We start from the raw sequence: 18,797 nt of genomic DNA on the forward strand, positions 1-18,797 counted from the left end.
TGGAACCACGGATAGAGGCGAACAGAGCGGGTGAATTGGAGGACACACTGAGGTATAAAAAGAGAACATTAGGGCCACAGGTCACACATCCCTGCTACTGAATTTTAGACACAATTCCTCTCTTCAGTACCTTGACCCCCTACAGTTAATTTTCAACACAGCAGCCGAGTGATCCTTTTTCTTCTTTTTAAATTAATTAATTTATTTATTTTGGCTGTGTTGGGTCTTCATTGCTGCACACGGGATTTCTCTAGTTGCAGCAAGCGTGGGCTTCTCATTGCAGTGGCTTCTCTTGTTGCAGGGCACAGGCTCTAGGCACGCGGGCTTCAGTAGTTGTGGCCACAGGCTTAGTTGCTCCGTGGCATGTGGGATCCTCCCGGACCAGGGCTCGAACCCGTGTCCCCTGCATTGGCAGGCGGACTCTTAACCACTGCGCCACGAGGGAAGTCCCCCGAGTGATCCTTTTGAGACCAAAGTCAGATCGTGTCACTTCTCTGCTTAAAACACTGCCGCAGTGCTCCAGCTCCCCCAGAGTGAAAGCCAAAGCCCCTCCCCTGGCCCACAAGGGCCACATGAGCTGGTACTGTCACCGCCCAGCTCCTTCCACTGTCCTCTCCCTGGCTCACTCCAGCCACACTGGGCCCTGCTCTACCCTGCACAGGCCTCCTGTCTCAGGGCTTTTCCTTCTGCCTGGAAGGATCGTCCTCCAGATATCGTATCACATGGCTATCTTCCTCACTCTCTAAGTCCATGCTCAGCTGTCACCTTCCCAGTGAGCCCGGCCCTGACCATCTATGTAAAAAATTCCCCTTGTCCGCCCTCCTCTCCTGGTACTCTCCACTCTCTATACCATGCTCTGTTTTCTTCTCTTGCCTCCAGCACTTAACCCTCTACAACACCTGTAATTTACATATGACTGTATTGTTTACGCTCTCCCTCTACTGGAATTTAAGCTCTACTAGGCCAGGGATCTTTGCTTCTTTTGCTCACTGATGAATCTCCACTGCCTGGAACAACGCCAAGGACATAGTAGCCACTCAATAGTATTTGTTGGGTCGTATGGCATATACCCTGAGAAAACCGTAATTCAAAAAGAGTCATGTACCACAATGTTCACTGCAGCTCTATTTACAATAGCCAGGACATGGAAGCAAACTAAGTGTCCACCGACAGATGAATGGATAAAGAAGATGTGGCACATATATACAATGGAATATTACTCAGCCATACAAAGAAACGAAATTGAGTTATTTGTAGTGAGGTGGATGGACCTAGAGTCTGTCATACAGAGTGAAGTAAGTCAGAAAGAGAAAAACAAATACCATATGCTAACACATACATATGGAATCTAAAAAAAAAAAAAGGTTCTGAAGAACCTAGGGGCAGGACAGGAATAAAGACACAGATGTAGAGAATGGACTTGAGGACACAGGGAGGGGGAAGGGTAAACTGGGATGAAGTGAGAGAGTGGCATGGATATATATACACTACCAAATGTAAAACAGATAGCTAGTGGGAAGCAGCCGCATAGCACAGGGAGATCAGCTTGGTGCTTTGTGACCACCTAGATGGGTGGGATAGGGAGAGTGGGAGGGAGACGCAAGAGGGAGGGGATATGGGGATATAGTATATGTATAGCTGATTCACTTTGTTACACAGCAGAAACTAACACACCGTTGTAAAGCAATTATACTCCAATAAAGATGTTTAAAAAAAAATAGTATTTGTTGGGTGACTGAATGTTTTCAACTTCATCTTGCAAGCCTGATACTGAACCTTTCATTTTTGCTGTCACGTTTTCCACTTTCAAGAACTCATCCTCGTTCTCCAAATATCCCTTTTAAAAGCATGTTGGGCTTCCCTGGTGGCGCAGTGGTTGAGAGTCCGCCTGCCGATGCAGGGGACACAGGTTCGTGCCCCGGTCCGAGAGGATCCCACATGCCATGAAGCGGCTGGGCCCGTGAGCCATGGACGCTGAACCTGCGCGTCTGGAGCCTGTGCTCCGCAACGGGAGAGGCCACAGCAGTGAGAGGCCCGCGTACCGCAAAAAAAAAAAAAAAAAAAGCATGTTGCTCTTGTTTTACAAAAGCATCCTTCCTCTCAAGCAGATGAATTCTGGTTTTAGTTTTTATGCTGCTCCCTACATTGCATGTGTTACCCATAAATCCCCTCTTCTCCCGTTTGTCTTCGTCTTGGTCTTTTGAGCTAGAGGCCTTGCTTGAACGTCTGGGGATCCTTGGCTGTCCATTCACTGAAAAGTGAAAAGCCACTTGGAAGCTCTGTATGTGTGCTTTGTGGGTGGTGGACTTCACTACAGGGTGATTAGGTGGGGACCAGCCATCTGTGGGGGACCCCAGTAATGTCCGTACCTTAAACTGTTTTCTCATTGCTGCCAGAATTCTGAGTGAAGGGGGCTGGAGGATATCTTTCGTATCTAGACTTTCACTTAATTTACTTGATTGCAACATGGTGCCTGACCCCTCTCCTCCACTGGTGCATGGTGTCCCCAAGCCCAGAGCTTCTCTGGTTCAATTTCTTCAGAGTAAACTTCTTGTCTTCTATCAGAATGAGACTGAGGTAGCTCCTCCAACTTTGTGAGGTTAGGAGAGCTGGGTGTACAATTGCTCTCTTTTTAAAATAATTAATTATTAATTTTTTGCTGTGTCGGGTCTTCGTTGCAGTGGGCGGGCTTCTCATTGCGGTGGCTTCTCTTGTTGTGGAGCACGGGCTTTAGGAGTGCGGGCTTCAGTAGTTGTGGCGCACGGGCTTAGTTGCTCTGTGGCACATGGGATCTTCCCAGACCAGGGATCGAACCCGTGTCCCCTGCATTGGCAGGTGGATCCTTAACCACTGCGCCACCAGGGAAGTCGTTATAATTGCTCTTTATACAGAGTTTCAACCCTTCTACTCCTCCAGCTCCACCCCTCACCCCCACCTACAGAGGTACCTGGTCCTTTCCATCCTGAATCTTCCTACAGCCCAATGGTTGGGTGACCTGGCTTGCTTGTCTGCAGGCACTTAGATTTCAGCTTTCTCCACCAGCTCGGGGGGCTAACCGCATGTTCACTTATTTCCAAAATTATGTTGATGCATCTTTTCTGCTGTTGTTTCCATTATGGTTCTATTTGTCCTTGTGGGTTTCTCCAATTTTCATCCTTTACTGCTGATTGAGGGGTTTTGAGAGGAGTAGATATAAGCACAGTCTGTCATGTCTAACCAGATGTTTTATAATGCCATCTTAATTTGACCATGTTTTCCTCTTCCTTGGTGGTCAGGCATTTCAAAGCAACATCTGTCAGTCATTAAAGTACAAGATACACTTTGCAAAAGATGTAGGATCCTAGGTAACACTCTGTTAAGAAATAGGTCAATTACATATCTTCAGTTTAGCTTCAGAAACAAACACAGGTCAGCTTTCTGTTTTTCTCTTGTTCTCCGTGTTTTTGTTTTCTAGTCATTATTGGGTGTTGGGTCTTTTCTGCCTGTTCTCACACAGCTCCCTGTTGCCCTGAATTGGATATTCTCTTAGTTTCTACAACCGAAATCCTTCAAAATTCCAGCTTCCAAGCTTCCCAGGCCCTCCATGCCTAGGGAGAACTTTTGGGAGAAGCATTTTTCTTCTATTTCTAGCCTCAAGTCCTCCATACAGTAATTCTGGCTGAGTTCTGACAGTATATGGTTGCTAAAGAGTTGTGGTGGAGGACAATTTATTTAGGTACCAGGCTGAACTCTGAGCAAATTGTAAAATACACAAAATCTATCTTTGGTATCCATATACCCCATCATATTTAGAATACGACATCCATTTTGGAATATTTCATGATTGATTAACGAAGGAGTTATTTTAAAGGAAGATTCAAAGACAGAAAAAATTTCCTGAGTTATTCCTCTTCAACCCAAATATCTCTATGAGGGACAAAATGAATAAAGACCTGATGTGCTATTTTTAAAATGCTAGTGCGGTACCCAGGTTTTTACCAGAATAGCAGGTTAATAGGTACCAAGAAGAAACTAAGACCCAGTGGATATAATTTGTAAGTTCTTAGCATAAATTTTGACACAAAATTCCTTGGTTTTACAGATAAATTAATAGCATTTCAGATGACCTAGGGGAGAAATTAAGAAATAACGAAATATACTAAGTGAAGTACGGCAGACAGAGAAAGACAAATATCATGATATCACTTATATGTGGAATCTAAAAAAATGATATAAATGAACTTATATACAAAACAGAAACAGACTCACAGACTTAGAAAACAAACTTATGGTTACCAAAGGGGAAAGATGGAGGGGAGGGATAAATTAGGAGTTTGAGATTAACATATACACACTACTATATATAAGACAGATAACCAACAAGGACCTACTGTATAGCACAGGGAACTCTACTCAATATTCTGTAATAACCTATAAGGGAAAAGAATGTGAAAAAGAATAGATACACGTATATGTATAACTGAATCACCTTGCTGTACACCTGAAGTTAACACAACATTGTAAATCAACTATACTCCAATATAAAATAAAAATCAAAAAGAGAAATGAAATAACCAGATCTTCAGTCAATAAACAGATGTAAAACCTTCAAATAAAGAGACACCCCCTTCCAAAAAAAAAAAAAAAAGAGCATGTGTGAGCCTTATCATTATAAATTATCCTGATGAACTTAACTATGTGCGTGTGAGGTGTAATTTAGAAATGATCACCCCTGAGCTCTACCTTGGTCTGGCAGACTAACTTGCCAAGTTAGCTGACTTGTGAACCTTCATTTGGGACTCATACATTTTCTATATGGCCTTCTCCAGATCCATTAGCCTAGAAATTCTTTAGTGCATACAGTCGTTGCCTAATATGGTGATGCTGTAGTCTGACAACCTCCTTGTAACTGAAACTTCAAGGAGCAATTGAACCTCTTAGTCAATTATTGTCAGAAGACTAGCTCAACGTTAACTCTGTCAAAAATCAAATTGCAATTATTCTGAAGATAAATGAAAACAAAATTAATCCAGCAAACGGGTTAAGTAATTCTGATGGGCCTTTCAGGATGCAATCTTGTTCAAAAGTAAACTGCCTGTGGAGCTCTACTGAAGTGGTTGCTTTCTTCTGTTTGGTTAAAAAAATTTTTTTTTCTTAAGAGGTACAAAGTTGATAATTCATCTTCAAAAATCGCTCAGGTCAAGGCTATTTCAGAACTGCTTTTGGACACAGAACCTCAGGGTTTGGGCCAAGTGTTTGGACATTTCAGTAGATCCAACGAGGCATCTGGGGATGTTTTAAGTTTGTGTGAAGGCACCTGCTGCCTCGTCCACCCCCAGATCCACTGTCATCCAAGACGGAGGTGGCTCATCAACCAGTCAGGGGACAGGTTGGGCTTTTATCTTATGTAACAAATGTTCTGACTTTTCTTCCTTTATATCTAGCATCTAGAACATGCAGAATTCCTTAAAAAAAAACCCACCAAAAACCCAGTAACCTTTGTTTCAGATGCTTGCAAATGATCTCAATTTTGAATGGTTCCCTAAATCTCTCAAAAACTCAGATAATAACTGGTATTTGAAAGGACCAGCCAAAGGTGCATCCTAACATTCTTTTCTATAGAGTTTCAAAAGTGAATTCTGGAACATAGGGCCTTTGAAATGCTCCTTGAAAAAAGGGTTCCATTTTCAGTAAGTTCAGGAAGGCTGCATACTGCAAGTCCTTTTTGGAGATTCATAATGTACATTAGCATATTAAAAGCTCTAGGAAGTTCTGTGTAAGTAAACCTATTTTAACTTTGTTCCACAAAATTTAAAAAACATTTAAATTTTTAAAATTTAAAAACAAAATTTAACTACAAAACCCTTTGTACACAGATTACTCATTCATTTTGAAGGGGATCAGTATATGCCATCCCAAAACATGCCATGGTGGCATAAGCATTACTGAGCATTTGTTCGTTCTATAAGAATTTCCCAAATTCCTACTGTACGTTTGGTTTCTATCGGGGATATAGAGGGAAACAGGGGACACCTATGATATTCTAGGAAAAACCAAACATGCCTATGAGATAACTGGGAAACAACTACAACTGATCCCCTAAGAAGTGAGATCTGCTCAAAAGTCACAACAATGGAAACCTCCATGTAAAGAAGCTTGGATTCCTGTCACAGTGAGGCTCTTTCAAGGAAGTCCAGCACTGCGAGAGGGACAGCTCCCTGAGTGGCAGGGAGTTGGGGTGGAGTGGAAAGAATCTTTCCCTGGAGAGGCCAGCATTCCCTACAGACTACTTGGCAGGCTTCAGGTGCTTCGGCTGTAAAGCAAGGATGTTACACTAGATGATTTATAAGAGCACATACTCATATTCTATCTTAACAGCTACTGAAAATGGACGAAAATTTTAAAGTGTTAAAGGTTCTTTCTGATCTAACGTGCGCGTGGCATTGACAGCCATTGTCTTTGATTTTCATCTGATTACGGTTATGGCTCCTCAGACTAGGGAGAGAAAACATTATTTCATTATTAGGTACTAGGCCTTATGCTAGACACTTGATACAAATTAAAAATAGGTTTTTAAAGCACTTAGGCTTGACATATGTTTGTACGTTGCTGCTTTGTGTTTCTCGTACTAATAATTCAACATTAAACAAAAGCAGGGAATACATTTGACATAAGTTTCTTGAAGTCATACATTAAAATATTTTTTGCTGGCAAATGCTTGGCTTTGAGAAACAGTCATTTTTCAGACCTAAAAACCCTGCTTCTACAAAGGAATGTGATTCATATTCACAGCTCTTGCTAGGAGCCTGGCTCTGGCTGTAGGCAATGGGTGATGGTGCCAGGAGGGTTTTGTTGAGACCAGCGCTCTTCAATGTATCCCTGTACCCCAAATACGCTACCGGTTCCCAGTGTTCACACCGATGGTGATGATGCTTCCTGGGCGGGGGGGGGGGGGGGATTTCAGAATGTTGGAGGAAGGAAATAATTTGGAAAAGGCCCCTTAGATTACTTGGGTAAACATTAAATATGCTTCCCCTTTTTATTTTTCTGTCTTAGACTGTAATTAATGTAAGGCGGAATGGCAGGATAAGAGAAAGTACACTTATTAAGGACAGATACTTTTTCAACAGTGCAAATTTACACAAGTTGAACATAATATGATTAAAAAACTATGAAGATCATTCCTGGTCGTAACTCAATGCCAAAGAGAAAAAAAAGAATACAGCTGCACTGTTGGGTGCGTGATTTCTCATAACAGTAGGCAACACACTAGTATGATCAGAGTATTAAGTAGCTCATGCTGGAAAAATGCTGTGGTGAGACAGACAGAAATGCTACTATTTAGAGAAAAATCTAAACTAAGATGCTAGGTTGTCTCAGTGATGTTGAGGTTTTATACTTGCACACATAGCTATAACTATATTACTGAAAATCCTACCGGAAACACAACCTTGTACCTACAAATCTGAAAAATCCTACTACCTAATCTATTTCTTTCCCAAGAAATGATTTATAACATAATATTTGAAGACTGAAGTTTCTTAGTTATATACCAATCAAGTCAGAACAGATTTAAGATGGATGTCAACAGGAATATAATTAATTTTTCAACTAATATAAATATAATATAAATATAACGTGTCCATTTTTATCAGTCATTTAAAATTCTTTTTTATAAACTGCATATTTCTAGCTTTTAAATCCATTTTCTTTGGATTGTCTTTTATTGATTTGTATGAGCTCTTTATAAATTAAGGAAATGATCTTTTTGTTATTAGCACTTTAAATAGTTTTTCCAGTATGGCAATGATCTTTTGGTACTATTTATGGTATACTACCATACAGAAGTTGTCTTTTAAAAAAATTGTGTGCGGTCCAATGTATTCATTTTTCTTTTATGGTTACATACATATTTTACACAAAACTGAGATCACATAATAATCATAAAGTGCTTTGTAATGCTTTTTATTTGATACATCAAGCACATTTTCCCATGTGATCAAATATCCTCCTATAATGTGATTCTGAACGGCCTCACAGTACTCAACCAGATACATGCATATAATTCAGTTAACCAACCTCCTACTGTGCGGTATTTCTGGTGTTTTCTGCAATTTAAAATATCATTTTAGGAGTAACATTGTACATATTCTAATTCTAGAAATAGGATTGCTGCTGTGACTCATTTATATTTCCAAATGCCACATACTAAAGTATTCATTTCCAAACTCTACCAGGCGGAGAGTTAAAAAGAATTAACCAGATTGATATAGGATAACATATTGTTGCTATGGTTCAACTGCTTTGATTAGGAATATTAAAAATTCACTGGCTATTAGAATTTTTTCTGTTGTGGATTCTCTCTTCATTCCTTGTTTTTGTCCATCACATATTTGTAATTTTACATAATGATTTGTAAGGGCTTTTTATATATGAAATAAGCTAAACTTTTATTACATTTACAAAGGCTCTTTAGCATTTTGCCTTTTAACATCTGCTGGCCATGGTTATTGGTCGTGGCTAATAAAACATGAGAAGACATTTTCTAGGTGTTTCTGAGACAGAAAATTTCTCACTCTTCGGAGAGAATGTCCAAGTACTTCTAGAGGAGATTTCCTTGAATAACGAAACGTGGCTTCTGTAACTGTTGGCAGCCATCTGGCAACCACAAGGGGGAGCCACACTGAGAATGAAGATGACCCAAGAGAAGGCTTCCTGATGTATGAAATAAATCCCCGTTATACTCGGTGCCCGTCTGAATTGAGTTTTCTTTTTACGCTCTCCCCTCCTCCCCTACCCTCTATTCCTTTCCCCTTCCCTCCTACTCTCTCTTTCTCCCCTTCTCCCTTCCTTGCAACTGAACACATTGTGATACAATGATATTTTTTGAGAAACAAGCACCTGCATAGCACAGGGAGATCAGCTCGGTGCTTTGTGACCACCTAGAGGGGTGGGATAGGGAGGGTGGGTGGGAGGGAGACGCAAGAGGGAGGAGATATGGGAACATATGTATGTGTATAACTGATTCACTTTGTTATAAAGCAGAAACTAACACACCATTGTAAAGCAATTATACTCTAATAAAGATGTAAAAAAAAAAAATCAAATATGTTTCTAGGGACTTCATTGGCCGTACAGTGGTTAAGACTCCGCCTTTCAATGCAGGGGGCGTGGGTTTGATCCCTGGTCGGGGAACACACATGCCTCGGGGTGTGGCCAAAAAATTTAAATAATAAATAAAAATTGCACATCTCTTAGAAAAAAACTTTAAATATGTGCCTATAAAAAGAATTTGTTTTGTTAATAAGCTCTATGTGGAGGAGTGGTCTCAATCACAAATAGGAGAGCGCCTTTATTTCACAATCACTTCATGAATGGCAGGAAACTTGTGTCTGCTCTAGTAGGTTATCCATAATTAAAGATGTGTGAAATGCCCACTACAGCTCTGGATTCTTTGAAATACAAATGAGTTACCAGCTGCGGCTGATGAATATGACAGCAGAAATGTTCGACTTGGATCGAACATATGCGAGTGGAATGAACCTAAGTCAGATCCTACCTGGTCAGGCATTAAGAAGAGTTAACATTGGAAATCTCTATGAGGATGTCTCCTCTGAAATAGCTGTATAAAAAAAAAACACTGGGAAATAATCAGGAATATACAACAATCAGGATATATATATATAGCCACACTCCCACCCACCCACATACATAAAATTACTTGACTGAAAAAGGTGTAAGCTACAGTGAAAGGGTATATTCTATAGATTTAATATATAAGTTATATTAAATCAGCATTTTCATACAAAGTCAGCTCACCCCATCTTGGATTTAGAGAATAATCGGACTGCTTTTAGAACGAACATCAGCGTTAGACTTGCCAATAAACAGCTCTTTCGGTCTGTGAAACATTTTAGGACCGTCAAACTCTACCCTTCTTTTTGGTCTTTTTCACTCATCTCAACTGGCTTGTGATCAATATTTCATGGAACTCTTCCTTAGCTGCCCTCCAGGTATCCCTCCAGAAAACCTAAACCCAAATTCCAGCTGAAAACTTCACAGACAGAAATTCTGCTGCACTGAGCCTTGAAGAAAGGCATGTGCACCAGTATTAAAAAAAAAAAAAAGTGACAGAAGCACAGACATGGCAGTGATAGTGCTGGAAATGCCTTCCAAATGTTCACACCCTCTCTTGCTGCAGAGTTTTCTGCTTATGTAGTTCCCTCTGCTTGCATCTCCTCTCCCTGGACTTTTCCTAGAGTCAGCTCGTTCTCAATTTTTCGGTCTCACTTTAATGTCGCCTCCTCAGAGAGGTCTTCCCTGACCAGCCTATTTCCCTTGTCCTCTGAATGACCGCCCCAATTAAAGCCTTCCTTTCCTTCACAACTGTTACATAATTTATAATTATTTGTTGACTACATTTTTTTTATCTTACTCCTCAATTAGAATGTATGCTGCATGAGGAGAAGGACTATTTCTATTATATTCATCTGGGTGTCTCCAAAGGGTGCCTGGCAATGAACACATTTGTTGAATGAATGGATACTTACTGGCTTGAATATACTAAAGATCTTTTATTACAAGTTTAAAAGAAGACTGACTTATCTGTGAAAAAGGCCCCACGGAATGTTTTACAACCAAGTAACCTTAGGGTTTAAGAGCTCACTTAAGAGAGACAGACAACTCATCCTGTTACACAACAGGGCAGCCAGCCAAGCCCAGGATGAAACATTCAGGGAAGGAACACACGGCAGCTGCCATGCAGTTCTCAAGTCTTAATGGAATTTCAAAATCAGTGGTGACCCTTGGTGGCTCTGGAGCAGTCTAGCATGAATGAACATCTGCTTGGCAAACTGCTGCAGTTTGCCAGTGAGGAGCAGGAGGCGTGAAAAGTCTGGTTTTCGGTGAATGTTTCGTTTACGTTAAAAGAATTTCTTTCACTAAAAACGTAAAGATCTTCACCTTAAATATGGATACTCTAAATTAAGTTCCTAATTCCCTACTCATCCCAGTTACAGGATTTTCCAGGAAAAATTCCCCCTTTGCCTTTTTACTTTCTTCCTTTTTTTTTTTTTCCTTGACACAAGTCAACACCTTAGTGTCACTGCTTTTTATCAAGTGACTGAGGAAAATGTGACCTGGTACATCCTTATTCTGTCCTGGAGCCAAAGAGACTGAGAAAGAGCTCATAGACTCTGCTGTGTATTATTCCTTTCTTTCACTGGGCCTGTGAGAATAATCTCATTCCTCTATTCCTGGAATGAGAGGGAAGAGGGGGGGAAAAAAACCCTAGACTGGGAAATTCTATCCAATTGAAATATACAAATATTGTATACTAGTTCTCAAATTACCAAAAATCAGGTTCCAATGAAAGTATAAGGAACCAGCTTTTGGTTAGATCCCTTAGATGAACTAGCTATTCAGGCTCATAGGTCAGGGATGACTGAGAAGATACTGTAATTAATGTCGCTTTGGCTTTAACTCAGCAGCTGACAGGTATTCTCTAGTTCCCTTCTCTTCTTGCGAGGCTACCCAGCACAGATTCTGTCCTGCCAGAGGGGCAGAAAACTCTTGCTTCTTTTTCGCATCTCCAAGGAGTTCACTGAGTCACCACATTATGGCAAAAGGAGCTAGGTAGCTCATTCCACATCTGTGGAGGTCTATCCTCCAAATCAAACATCATGCAACAAGTTCCCTGTGATCATCACATTCAGGGCTGTACCTGGCCAGGCTAAGACTACAAAACATGTAGCGTCTTGACTTAACCTTCAAATAACAACTATAGCAAACTGTCTTATTACTAAATAACTTTGCTTTGAATCCTGGATTTTCTTCCTCTTCCAAATACATATATTGTTAATGTAGCTTTAAGTTAGTTGTCATCTACAGAAAACCCCATGCTAAGTTGTTATGATAGCAAATATTCATTCCTTTACTCTTGACCTACATGGGTCACCCCATTGATGTGACCCGCTTTGGTCAACGAGATATATATACACGTGACCTGAACAGCTTGAAATGTGCTTGTGTGGTCAGCCTTGCCCTCTTAGGCTTTTGCTGTTACCATGAGAAGAACATGCCCCTGGGATCCATTGACACCAGAAAAAAATAAGCCACACGTGGAGCCAATCTGTACTCAACCCACTGCCTGGGATGGGCTCACCCAAAAATGGCCAAACCTTGGATGCATGAGGAGGAAGTAAATTCTGTTATAGCCACTGTGTTTTAGAGATGTGGTGGGTTGAACAATCCCCCCCGCCCACAAAAAGATTTCTACCTCTTAATCCTTGGAACCGGTAAATGTTATTTCACGTGACAGAAAAAGGACTTTGCAGATGTGATTAGGTTAAGGATCTTGAGATGGGGAGATTATCCTGGATTATCTGTTTGCACCCTAAATGCAATCCCATGTATCTATATAAGAGGGAGGTGGTAGGAGATCTGAAGACAGATGAGGGGATGACATATGACTATGGAAGCAGAGACTGGAGCCACAAACCATGGAATTCCGGCAGCTACCAGAAGCTGGAAGAAGCCAGGGCTAGATTATCCCCTACAACCACTAGAGGAAGTGTGGCCTTGATGTCACCTTGATTCTGGCCCAGTGAAACTGATTTCAGACTTCTGGGCTCCAGAACTGTGAGAGGATAAATTTCTGTTGTTTCAAGCCACCGAGTTTGTGATAATTTTTACAGTAGTCACAGGAAACCAATACAGGTGGTTTGTGGCATAATTATGCCAATGGTCAACTGATATATACCCAAACCAATAATAATAATATTAATATTAATAATATCAATGTTCATAAGAAGAGCAACCATATAGTACCTGCCATATGCTAGGCACTGATCAAAGTATGATGAATATATTAAGTCATTTAATACTCACAACCACACTATAAGGTGGGTACTCTTACTTCCCTTTTACAGATGAGGAAACTGAAGAACAGAGAGGTCCCAAAGTTTCATCTTGTAAGTGTTGGAGCTGGGATTGGAACCCAAGTGCCTTGTGGTTGACTGAAGCCAAGAACTACCTGCTGGTTAGGCAGCAGTAGAGACTAGAAATTACACAGAAAGTAGCGATTCTTCAACTGTGGCAGCAGAGTTAAAACTTAAAGGCTTCTTTCCCAGTTAGGAATGACTCTTATGCCTACTAATTACTCCATTTGCTTGGTATGATGAAGGTAACTCATTTAAATGCATATGACTAGCTCTTAAGTATTAATAAACATAACACAGCTAACAGGAACCTCTATAATCCCAGAGCACCTAGTATTGAGTCATGATACTATATTATTGTCAAAATACCACGTGAGGCACTGTGCACAGGGCATCATGCTGGGGCCCCTGGGTGGAGTACAAACAAGCATAAGGACACTGCTTCCCTCAACAATTTATAATCTGGTTGAGGAGAGAAGACAAATGTGCAAAATTAATAGATGATCTACAGCCTACAGAAATCTTAGAATTCGGCGGGAATCTCTGAGCTGAAGACCTCTTATAAACCATCAGCTGGGAGGTTCTCTGCCCTGACTCTTCCACGGCACACCTTAGGAAGGACATTCACACGTGCAACACACTTGCAACACACGTGCAACAACCCTCGGGGGTTGTACCATCCCTGAAATGGGCCTTTCTTGCCCACTCAAGAAAGCAAATATAAATTTTATAGAAACAAACTCACATCAGCTCCTATTTATAAATGAATTCATTATCTTTGCTAACTTATTATTAATACCAAGTCACTCATAATACACCTCATACTTGATTGTAACAGATGTGCCCATATCCAAGCCTATCGTTTTACAGATAAAGTGATGACCTAAAACCTTACACAAACTCCAAACTAACAGCAGGCCCACAGCTCCCACCTCCTGTTGAAGTTACTGCCTCAGAGAGCCACATAAAATCGACAAATGGGTGCTGGTGAAGGAAGTAAAGATGACTTTATTTAGACTAGTCTGGCCAGGAGGGCTTGAGTGAGGGGGTGGAGTCTAATTTGAAGATACAAAAGGCAAAGGCAAATGGTATGTGTAAAGCGCACAGGTGGGACAGATGTATGTGGGAGTGCAGGGAAAAACACGATGATGCTGCATGGTGGCACAGGGAAAGATGCTGGCAGAGCCTGGTCTGAATTTTGTAGGTGATTGAAGGGCTTCTGAACAGAGGAACAACATCATTAAAACTCAGATGGTGATGCTTTGCAGATGTGGGTCAAGGAGAGAAGCTTGGAAGATCACACAGAAGTGGTCCAGGGGCCCCGTACCACAACCATCACCGTGGTTCTGCTGATTTTCATCTGGAACGGCCCTTTACAGTGTACACAGCATGACTTCAATTTAGAAAGCTGTGTGTCTAAGAGAGAGTAGGACAGAGACTGTTATGACACCTTCCAAAGCACTAATAGTAGTTACCTTTCTGGTGGTGAGATGATGGATGATGTTATTTCCTTCTTTAAGTATATTTTGAAATTTCACAATGAATACGTATTACTTTATAATAAAAACAATTAAAATTTTAGATGGAAATACTGTGATTACAGTTCTATGTTGTTCCTATTTACAATCCATTTTTAAAATAAATTTATTTATTTATGGCTGCATTGGGTCTTTGTTGCTGCGTGCAGGCTTCCTCTAGTTGCAGCAAGCGGGGGCTACTCTTCGTTGCGGTGCGCGGGCTCTAGGGCACACAGGCTCAGTAGTTGTGGCTCGCGGGCTCTAGAGCTCAGGCTCAGTAGTTGTGGTGCACGGGCTTAGTTGCTCTACAGCATGTGGGATCTTCCCGGACTAGGGCTCAAACCCATGTCCCCTGCATTGGCAGGCGGATTCTTAACCACTGCGCCACCAGGGAAGCCCTATAATCCATTCAAAGTACAGTAGACTTGTGAATAAAGTACTTGGTCTGTAACCTGCATTTAAATCACGAGTGCTTGGGCTTCCCTGGTGGCGCAGCGGTTGAGAGTCCGCCTGCCGATGCAGGGGACACGGGTTCGTGCCCCGGTCCCGGAAGATCCCACATGCCCTGGAGTGGCTGGGCCCGTGAGCCATGGCCGCTGAGCCTGCACGTCCGGAACCTGTGCTCCACAACGGGAGAGGCCACAACAGTGAGAGGTCCACATACCGCAAAAACAAAAACAAAAACAAAAAACATAAATCACGAGTGCTTGATTGTATTTTTACTTCCCCGAGGATATCTGTCACTGACATATTTTCTATAAGTGCTTGATTTCTTTGGGTGTTTGTATCTACACAAATACAGTAAGACCAACTCAGGACAACTGGCTAGTAAACATCTTATTTTGAAATTAAATTTTCTTTAAAATACAGAGTCTCTGGGTAAAGAAGATGTGGTACATATATACAACGGAATACTACACAACCATGAAAAAGAATGAAATCATGCCATCTGCAGCAACATGGATGCAACTAGAGATCATCATGCTAAGCGAAGTCAGTCAGAAAGAGAAAGACAAATACCATATGGTGTCACTTATATGTGGAATCTAAACTATGACACAACTGAACTTATCTACAAAACAGAAACAGACTTGCAGACATAGAGGACAGACCTGTGCTGCCAAGGGGGAGGGGAGTAGGGCAGGGATAGATTGGGAGTTTGGGGTTAGCAGATACAAACTATTATATATAGAGTGGATAATCAACAAGGTTGTACTGTAGAGCACAGGGAACTATATTCAATATGCTGTGATAAACCATAATGGAAAAGAATATGAAAAAGTATATATGTATATATATACATATATGTATATTTAACTGAATCACTTTGCTGTACAGCAGAAACTAATACAACATTGTAAATCAATTATACTTCAATAAAAAAATACAGATCCTCCTTGTAGTACTGAATTTGAATGCAGAGTGATGTTTGGCAACAGTAAGCCTGTCTGACAAAAAATGCTGAATATAAATAGCCCTAAATTTTCTTTAGTTATAAATAAACCCCCCCAAAGGAATGACTCCTCCTCAGTCTATATAATGGGTGTGTGTGTGCGTGCACATATGCACGCACGCACGCACACACATGCAGGTATAGGTATGTCTAGAATTAACAATGTGGTTAAAAAGGAATCATACTGAACATCCTGTTTTGTAACATATATTCTCACTTAACATTTATCATGAGCACTTGATGTTATTAAATTTCTTTATATTGTCACTGTTAATGGCTGCTTAGTTTTCTATTGTAGGGATATACCCCAATTTATATGACTCACTTCTTAACATTTTTCTCCATTATTTTCCACTTTCATGAGAAATACTGAAGAGAAAATTCTTACAACTGGATTTTTACATGAATTTTCTTAGTATAAATTTCTACAAGCATAATTGCTAGATTAGAGGCAAACCCAACTTTTAGATTTTTTGGAAACACATTGCTAAACTACTGTCCAGAAAGTTCTCATCAATTTACTCTCATGCCAGTAGTAAACATATCATCAACAATACTGTGTAGGATTAAAAGAAAAAAAAAACAAAACGCTGAGTATTTGATAGGTGAAAATATAGTTGCTGGCCATTTTTCTCTTTTTTTGGTGGACTGATTGTCTATAGTTTTCCTCAGTTTTCTAGTGAGGTATTTATTTCGTTTCTTTGGAAGGGCCTTTTGTACGTTAGAGGTATTTATACTGTGCATGTGCTGAAATGAAAAAGATCGAGTTTAAAGCCACCATACGTCTCCCCATAAAGAGAAACTGAATGCTCTAAATATATGCAATAAATAATGATACATCTCCCAGAACGTGTTGAATATTTCATGAACGTTTTTTTTTGGTTAGCAAAACTTAATAGTCCAAGCAGAATGTGTTTAAATGTGCCATGACAAAGATATAAGCAATTTCTGACACACACAGATTTCTTGGTGCTATAGCAAGAAAAAGACTAAAGTAAACCTCAACACCATAGCCCTTACACTTAAACCGCATATATTCTTTTATACACCTAATAGGATATGAGGATATATTTTGTCACCCATCAAGTGTCTTGGCTTAATGAAATATGTGGCAAAATTATGTACTTCAGAAAGGCCTTTTTAAAAAGGCAGTTTTGAAAATCATCTTTTTTGGGGGGTGATATTTTACGTGAAATATCAGCATTGCCACTAGGTAGTGAATACCCATTATGATATTTTCACCGTTGCCTTTCATATGTGTCACCCAATTACTTCCAAAAGATCGGAGGAAACTTACATAAAAGGTACATAGACAAGGGGGCTTCCCTGGTGGCACAGTGGTTAAGAATCTGCCTGCTGGTGCAGGGGACATGGGTTCGATCCCTGATCCGGGAGGATCCCACACATCGCGGAGCAACTAAGCCCGTGCGCCACAGCTACTGAGCCTGCGCTCTAGAGCCCGCGAGCCACAACTACTGAGCCCGTGTGCTACAACTACTGAAGCCCATGCGCCTAGAGCCCGTGCTCCGTAACAAGAGAAGCCACTGAAATGAGAAGCCCGCGCACCGCAACGAAGAGTAGCCCCCGCTCGCTGCAACTAGAGAAAACCTGCGCACAGCAATGAAGACCCAACGTGGCCAAAAATAAATAAATAAATATTTTAAAAAAAGTTACATAGACAACATAGTCACCCAACTGAGGATAAAAGAAGGACAGGTAGGCAATGGGTGGGGGTCTCAGTAGGAAGGGTGACAGTCACACTTGAAACCCCAGCTAAGAATGGTTCCTGGATCTGAGTACAAATCTGAACCCTGAGCTTCCTGGAAGCTTCAGCAAATGGGAAACTTAAAGAGTTGCATGGGTTTCATTATTTAATAAGATTGGTAATTAAATATTCCCTGCACCCAAATATGCTTTTAATTTTTAAACAATAATTTTTGTCGAGGAGGAAGAAAAATTAATTGCTCAGCAGTGATTCGATGGTATTTTGTTTGGCTTGGCTGTCTTCCTCCAGCCAAGCTTTTGGTGTACACCTCCTATCTATAAGATCTTTCATTTGAGTCTGGGATGGCGATCCTCACTGAATTGTTCACAAGTTTTTAATTTAACGTAAACACCTATTCATTGAATCACTTCCCCTTCACTAACTAATTCCTTACAAAGAGTCAATCTCTTGAGTTCCCAGCAATTAAAAAGAAAAGTGCAACGAAAATGGAGCCACTCTTTTTTTTTTTTCCTTCCGCCACCTATAGGGGCCAGAAAATGTTGTCATGGTGACAACAGCTGCTGGGTTATGAGTGACAGGTCTCAAGAGAGAAGCGTCTTGGAAAGGGAAGATCTCAAGTTAAAAAAAAAAGTGGTGAGAGAGAACCAGTGCAAGCTCTTTCACTAAGCATGGTGGGAGATCAGCTGAAAGGTGTATTTATAACTAGCAAAGAATAAAAGAAGTATTTCCCCCTTTCTTTCAACTAACATAGGAAATGTTTTCCTTCCAAAGGAGAACAGATTTCTTTTAAGCAAATCTCAAGCATATGTACATATCTTGGCATAATTACATTTTAAAATTGGGATTCACACTGATGCACCAAATTGGTTGCCTTAGTAATGAGATATCACCCGGGCAACGGATTTGCTGCTCTTTCAGGAGAGCAAATCATCTACTTCCAACCTACAGGGGAACAGGCTGGGGAAGGGGTGGCAGTGGCTTCTTATTGGCAGTATCTGAGAGGAGATAAATAAGAAGCAAATTATGTTTGACATGTCATCATTATTTTCCAAATATGCTTTTATCTTTTTTATTCCTCAGTTGGGTGGGAGGAGGAAAAGGGTGGGGAGGGGGGTAGGGAAAAATAAAGAGAAAGAAAGAGAGAGAGAGAGAGAGAGAGAGAGAGAGAGAGAGAGAGAGAGAGA

At 40.7% G+C, this 18,797-nt stretch overlaps 1 protein-coding gene across 3 annotated transcripts in view; it reads right to left on the reverse strand.

Annotated features, from left to right (window-relative positions):
* Positions 1-18,797, reverse strand: part of MYO1D (myosin ID) — a 344,440-nt gene that overhangs the window by 160,945 nt on the left and 164,698 nt on the right. Inside the window, exon 17 of one of the 3 annotated variants that reach the window (XM_029211075.1) lies at positions 13,959-14,333. The exons of the other annotated variants lie outside the window; for them this stretch is intronic. Within the exon in view, the coding sequence (XP_029066908.1) occupies positions 14,313-14,333 (21 nt within the window). The 3' untranslated portion in view covers positions 13,959-14,312. Of the gene's footprint in view, positions 1-13,958; positions 14,334-18,797 lie in introns of those variants that run through there. 3 annotated transcript variants of the gene reach the window in all.

The sequence above is a fragment of the Monodon monoceros genome, unplaced genomic scaffold (genome assembly GCF_005190385.1).
Source record: "Monodon monoceros isolate NGI ecotype Baffin Bay Population unplaced genomic scaffold, NGI_Narwhal_1 Super_Scaffold_9, whole genome shotgun sequence".
NCBI classification, from domain to species: Eukaryota; Metazoa; Chordata; class Mammalia; order Artiodactyla; family Monodontidae; genus Monodon; species Monodon monoceros.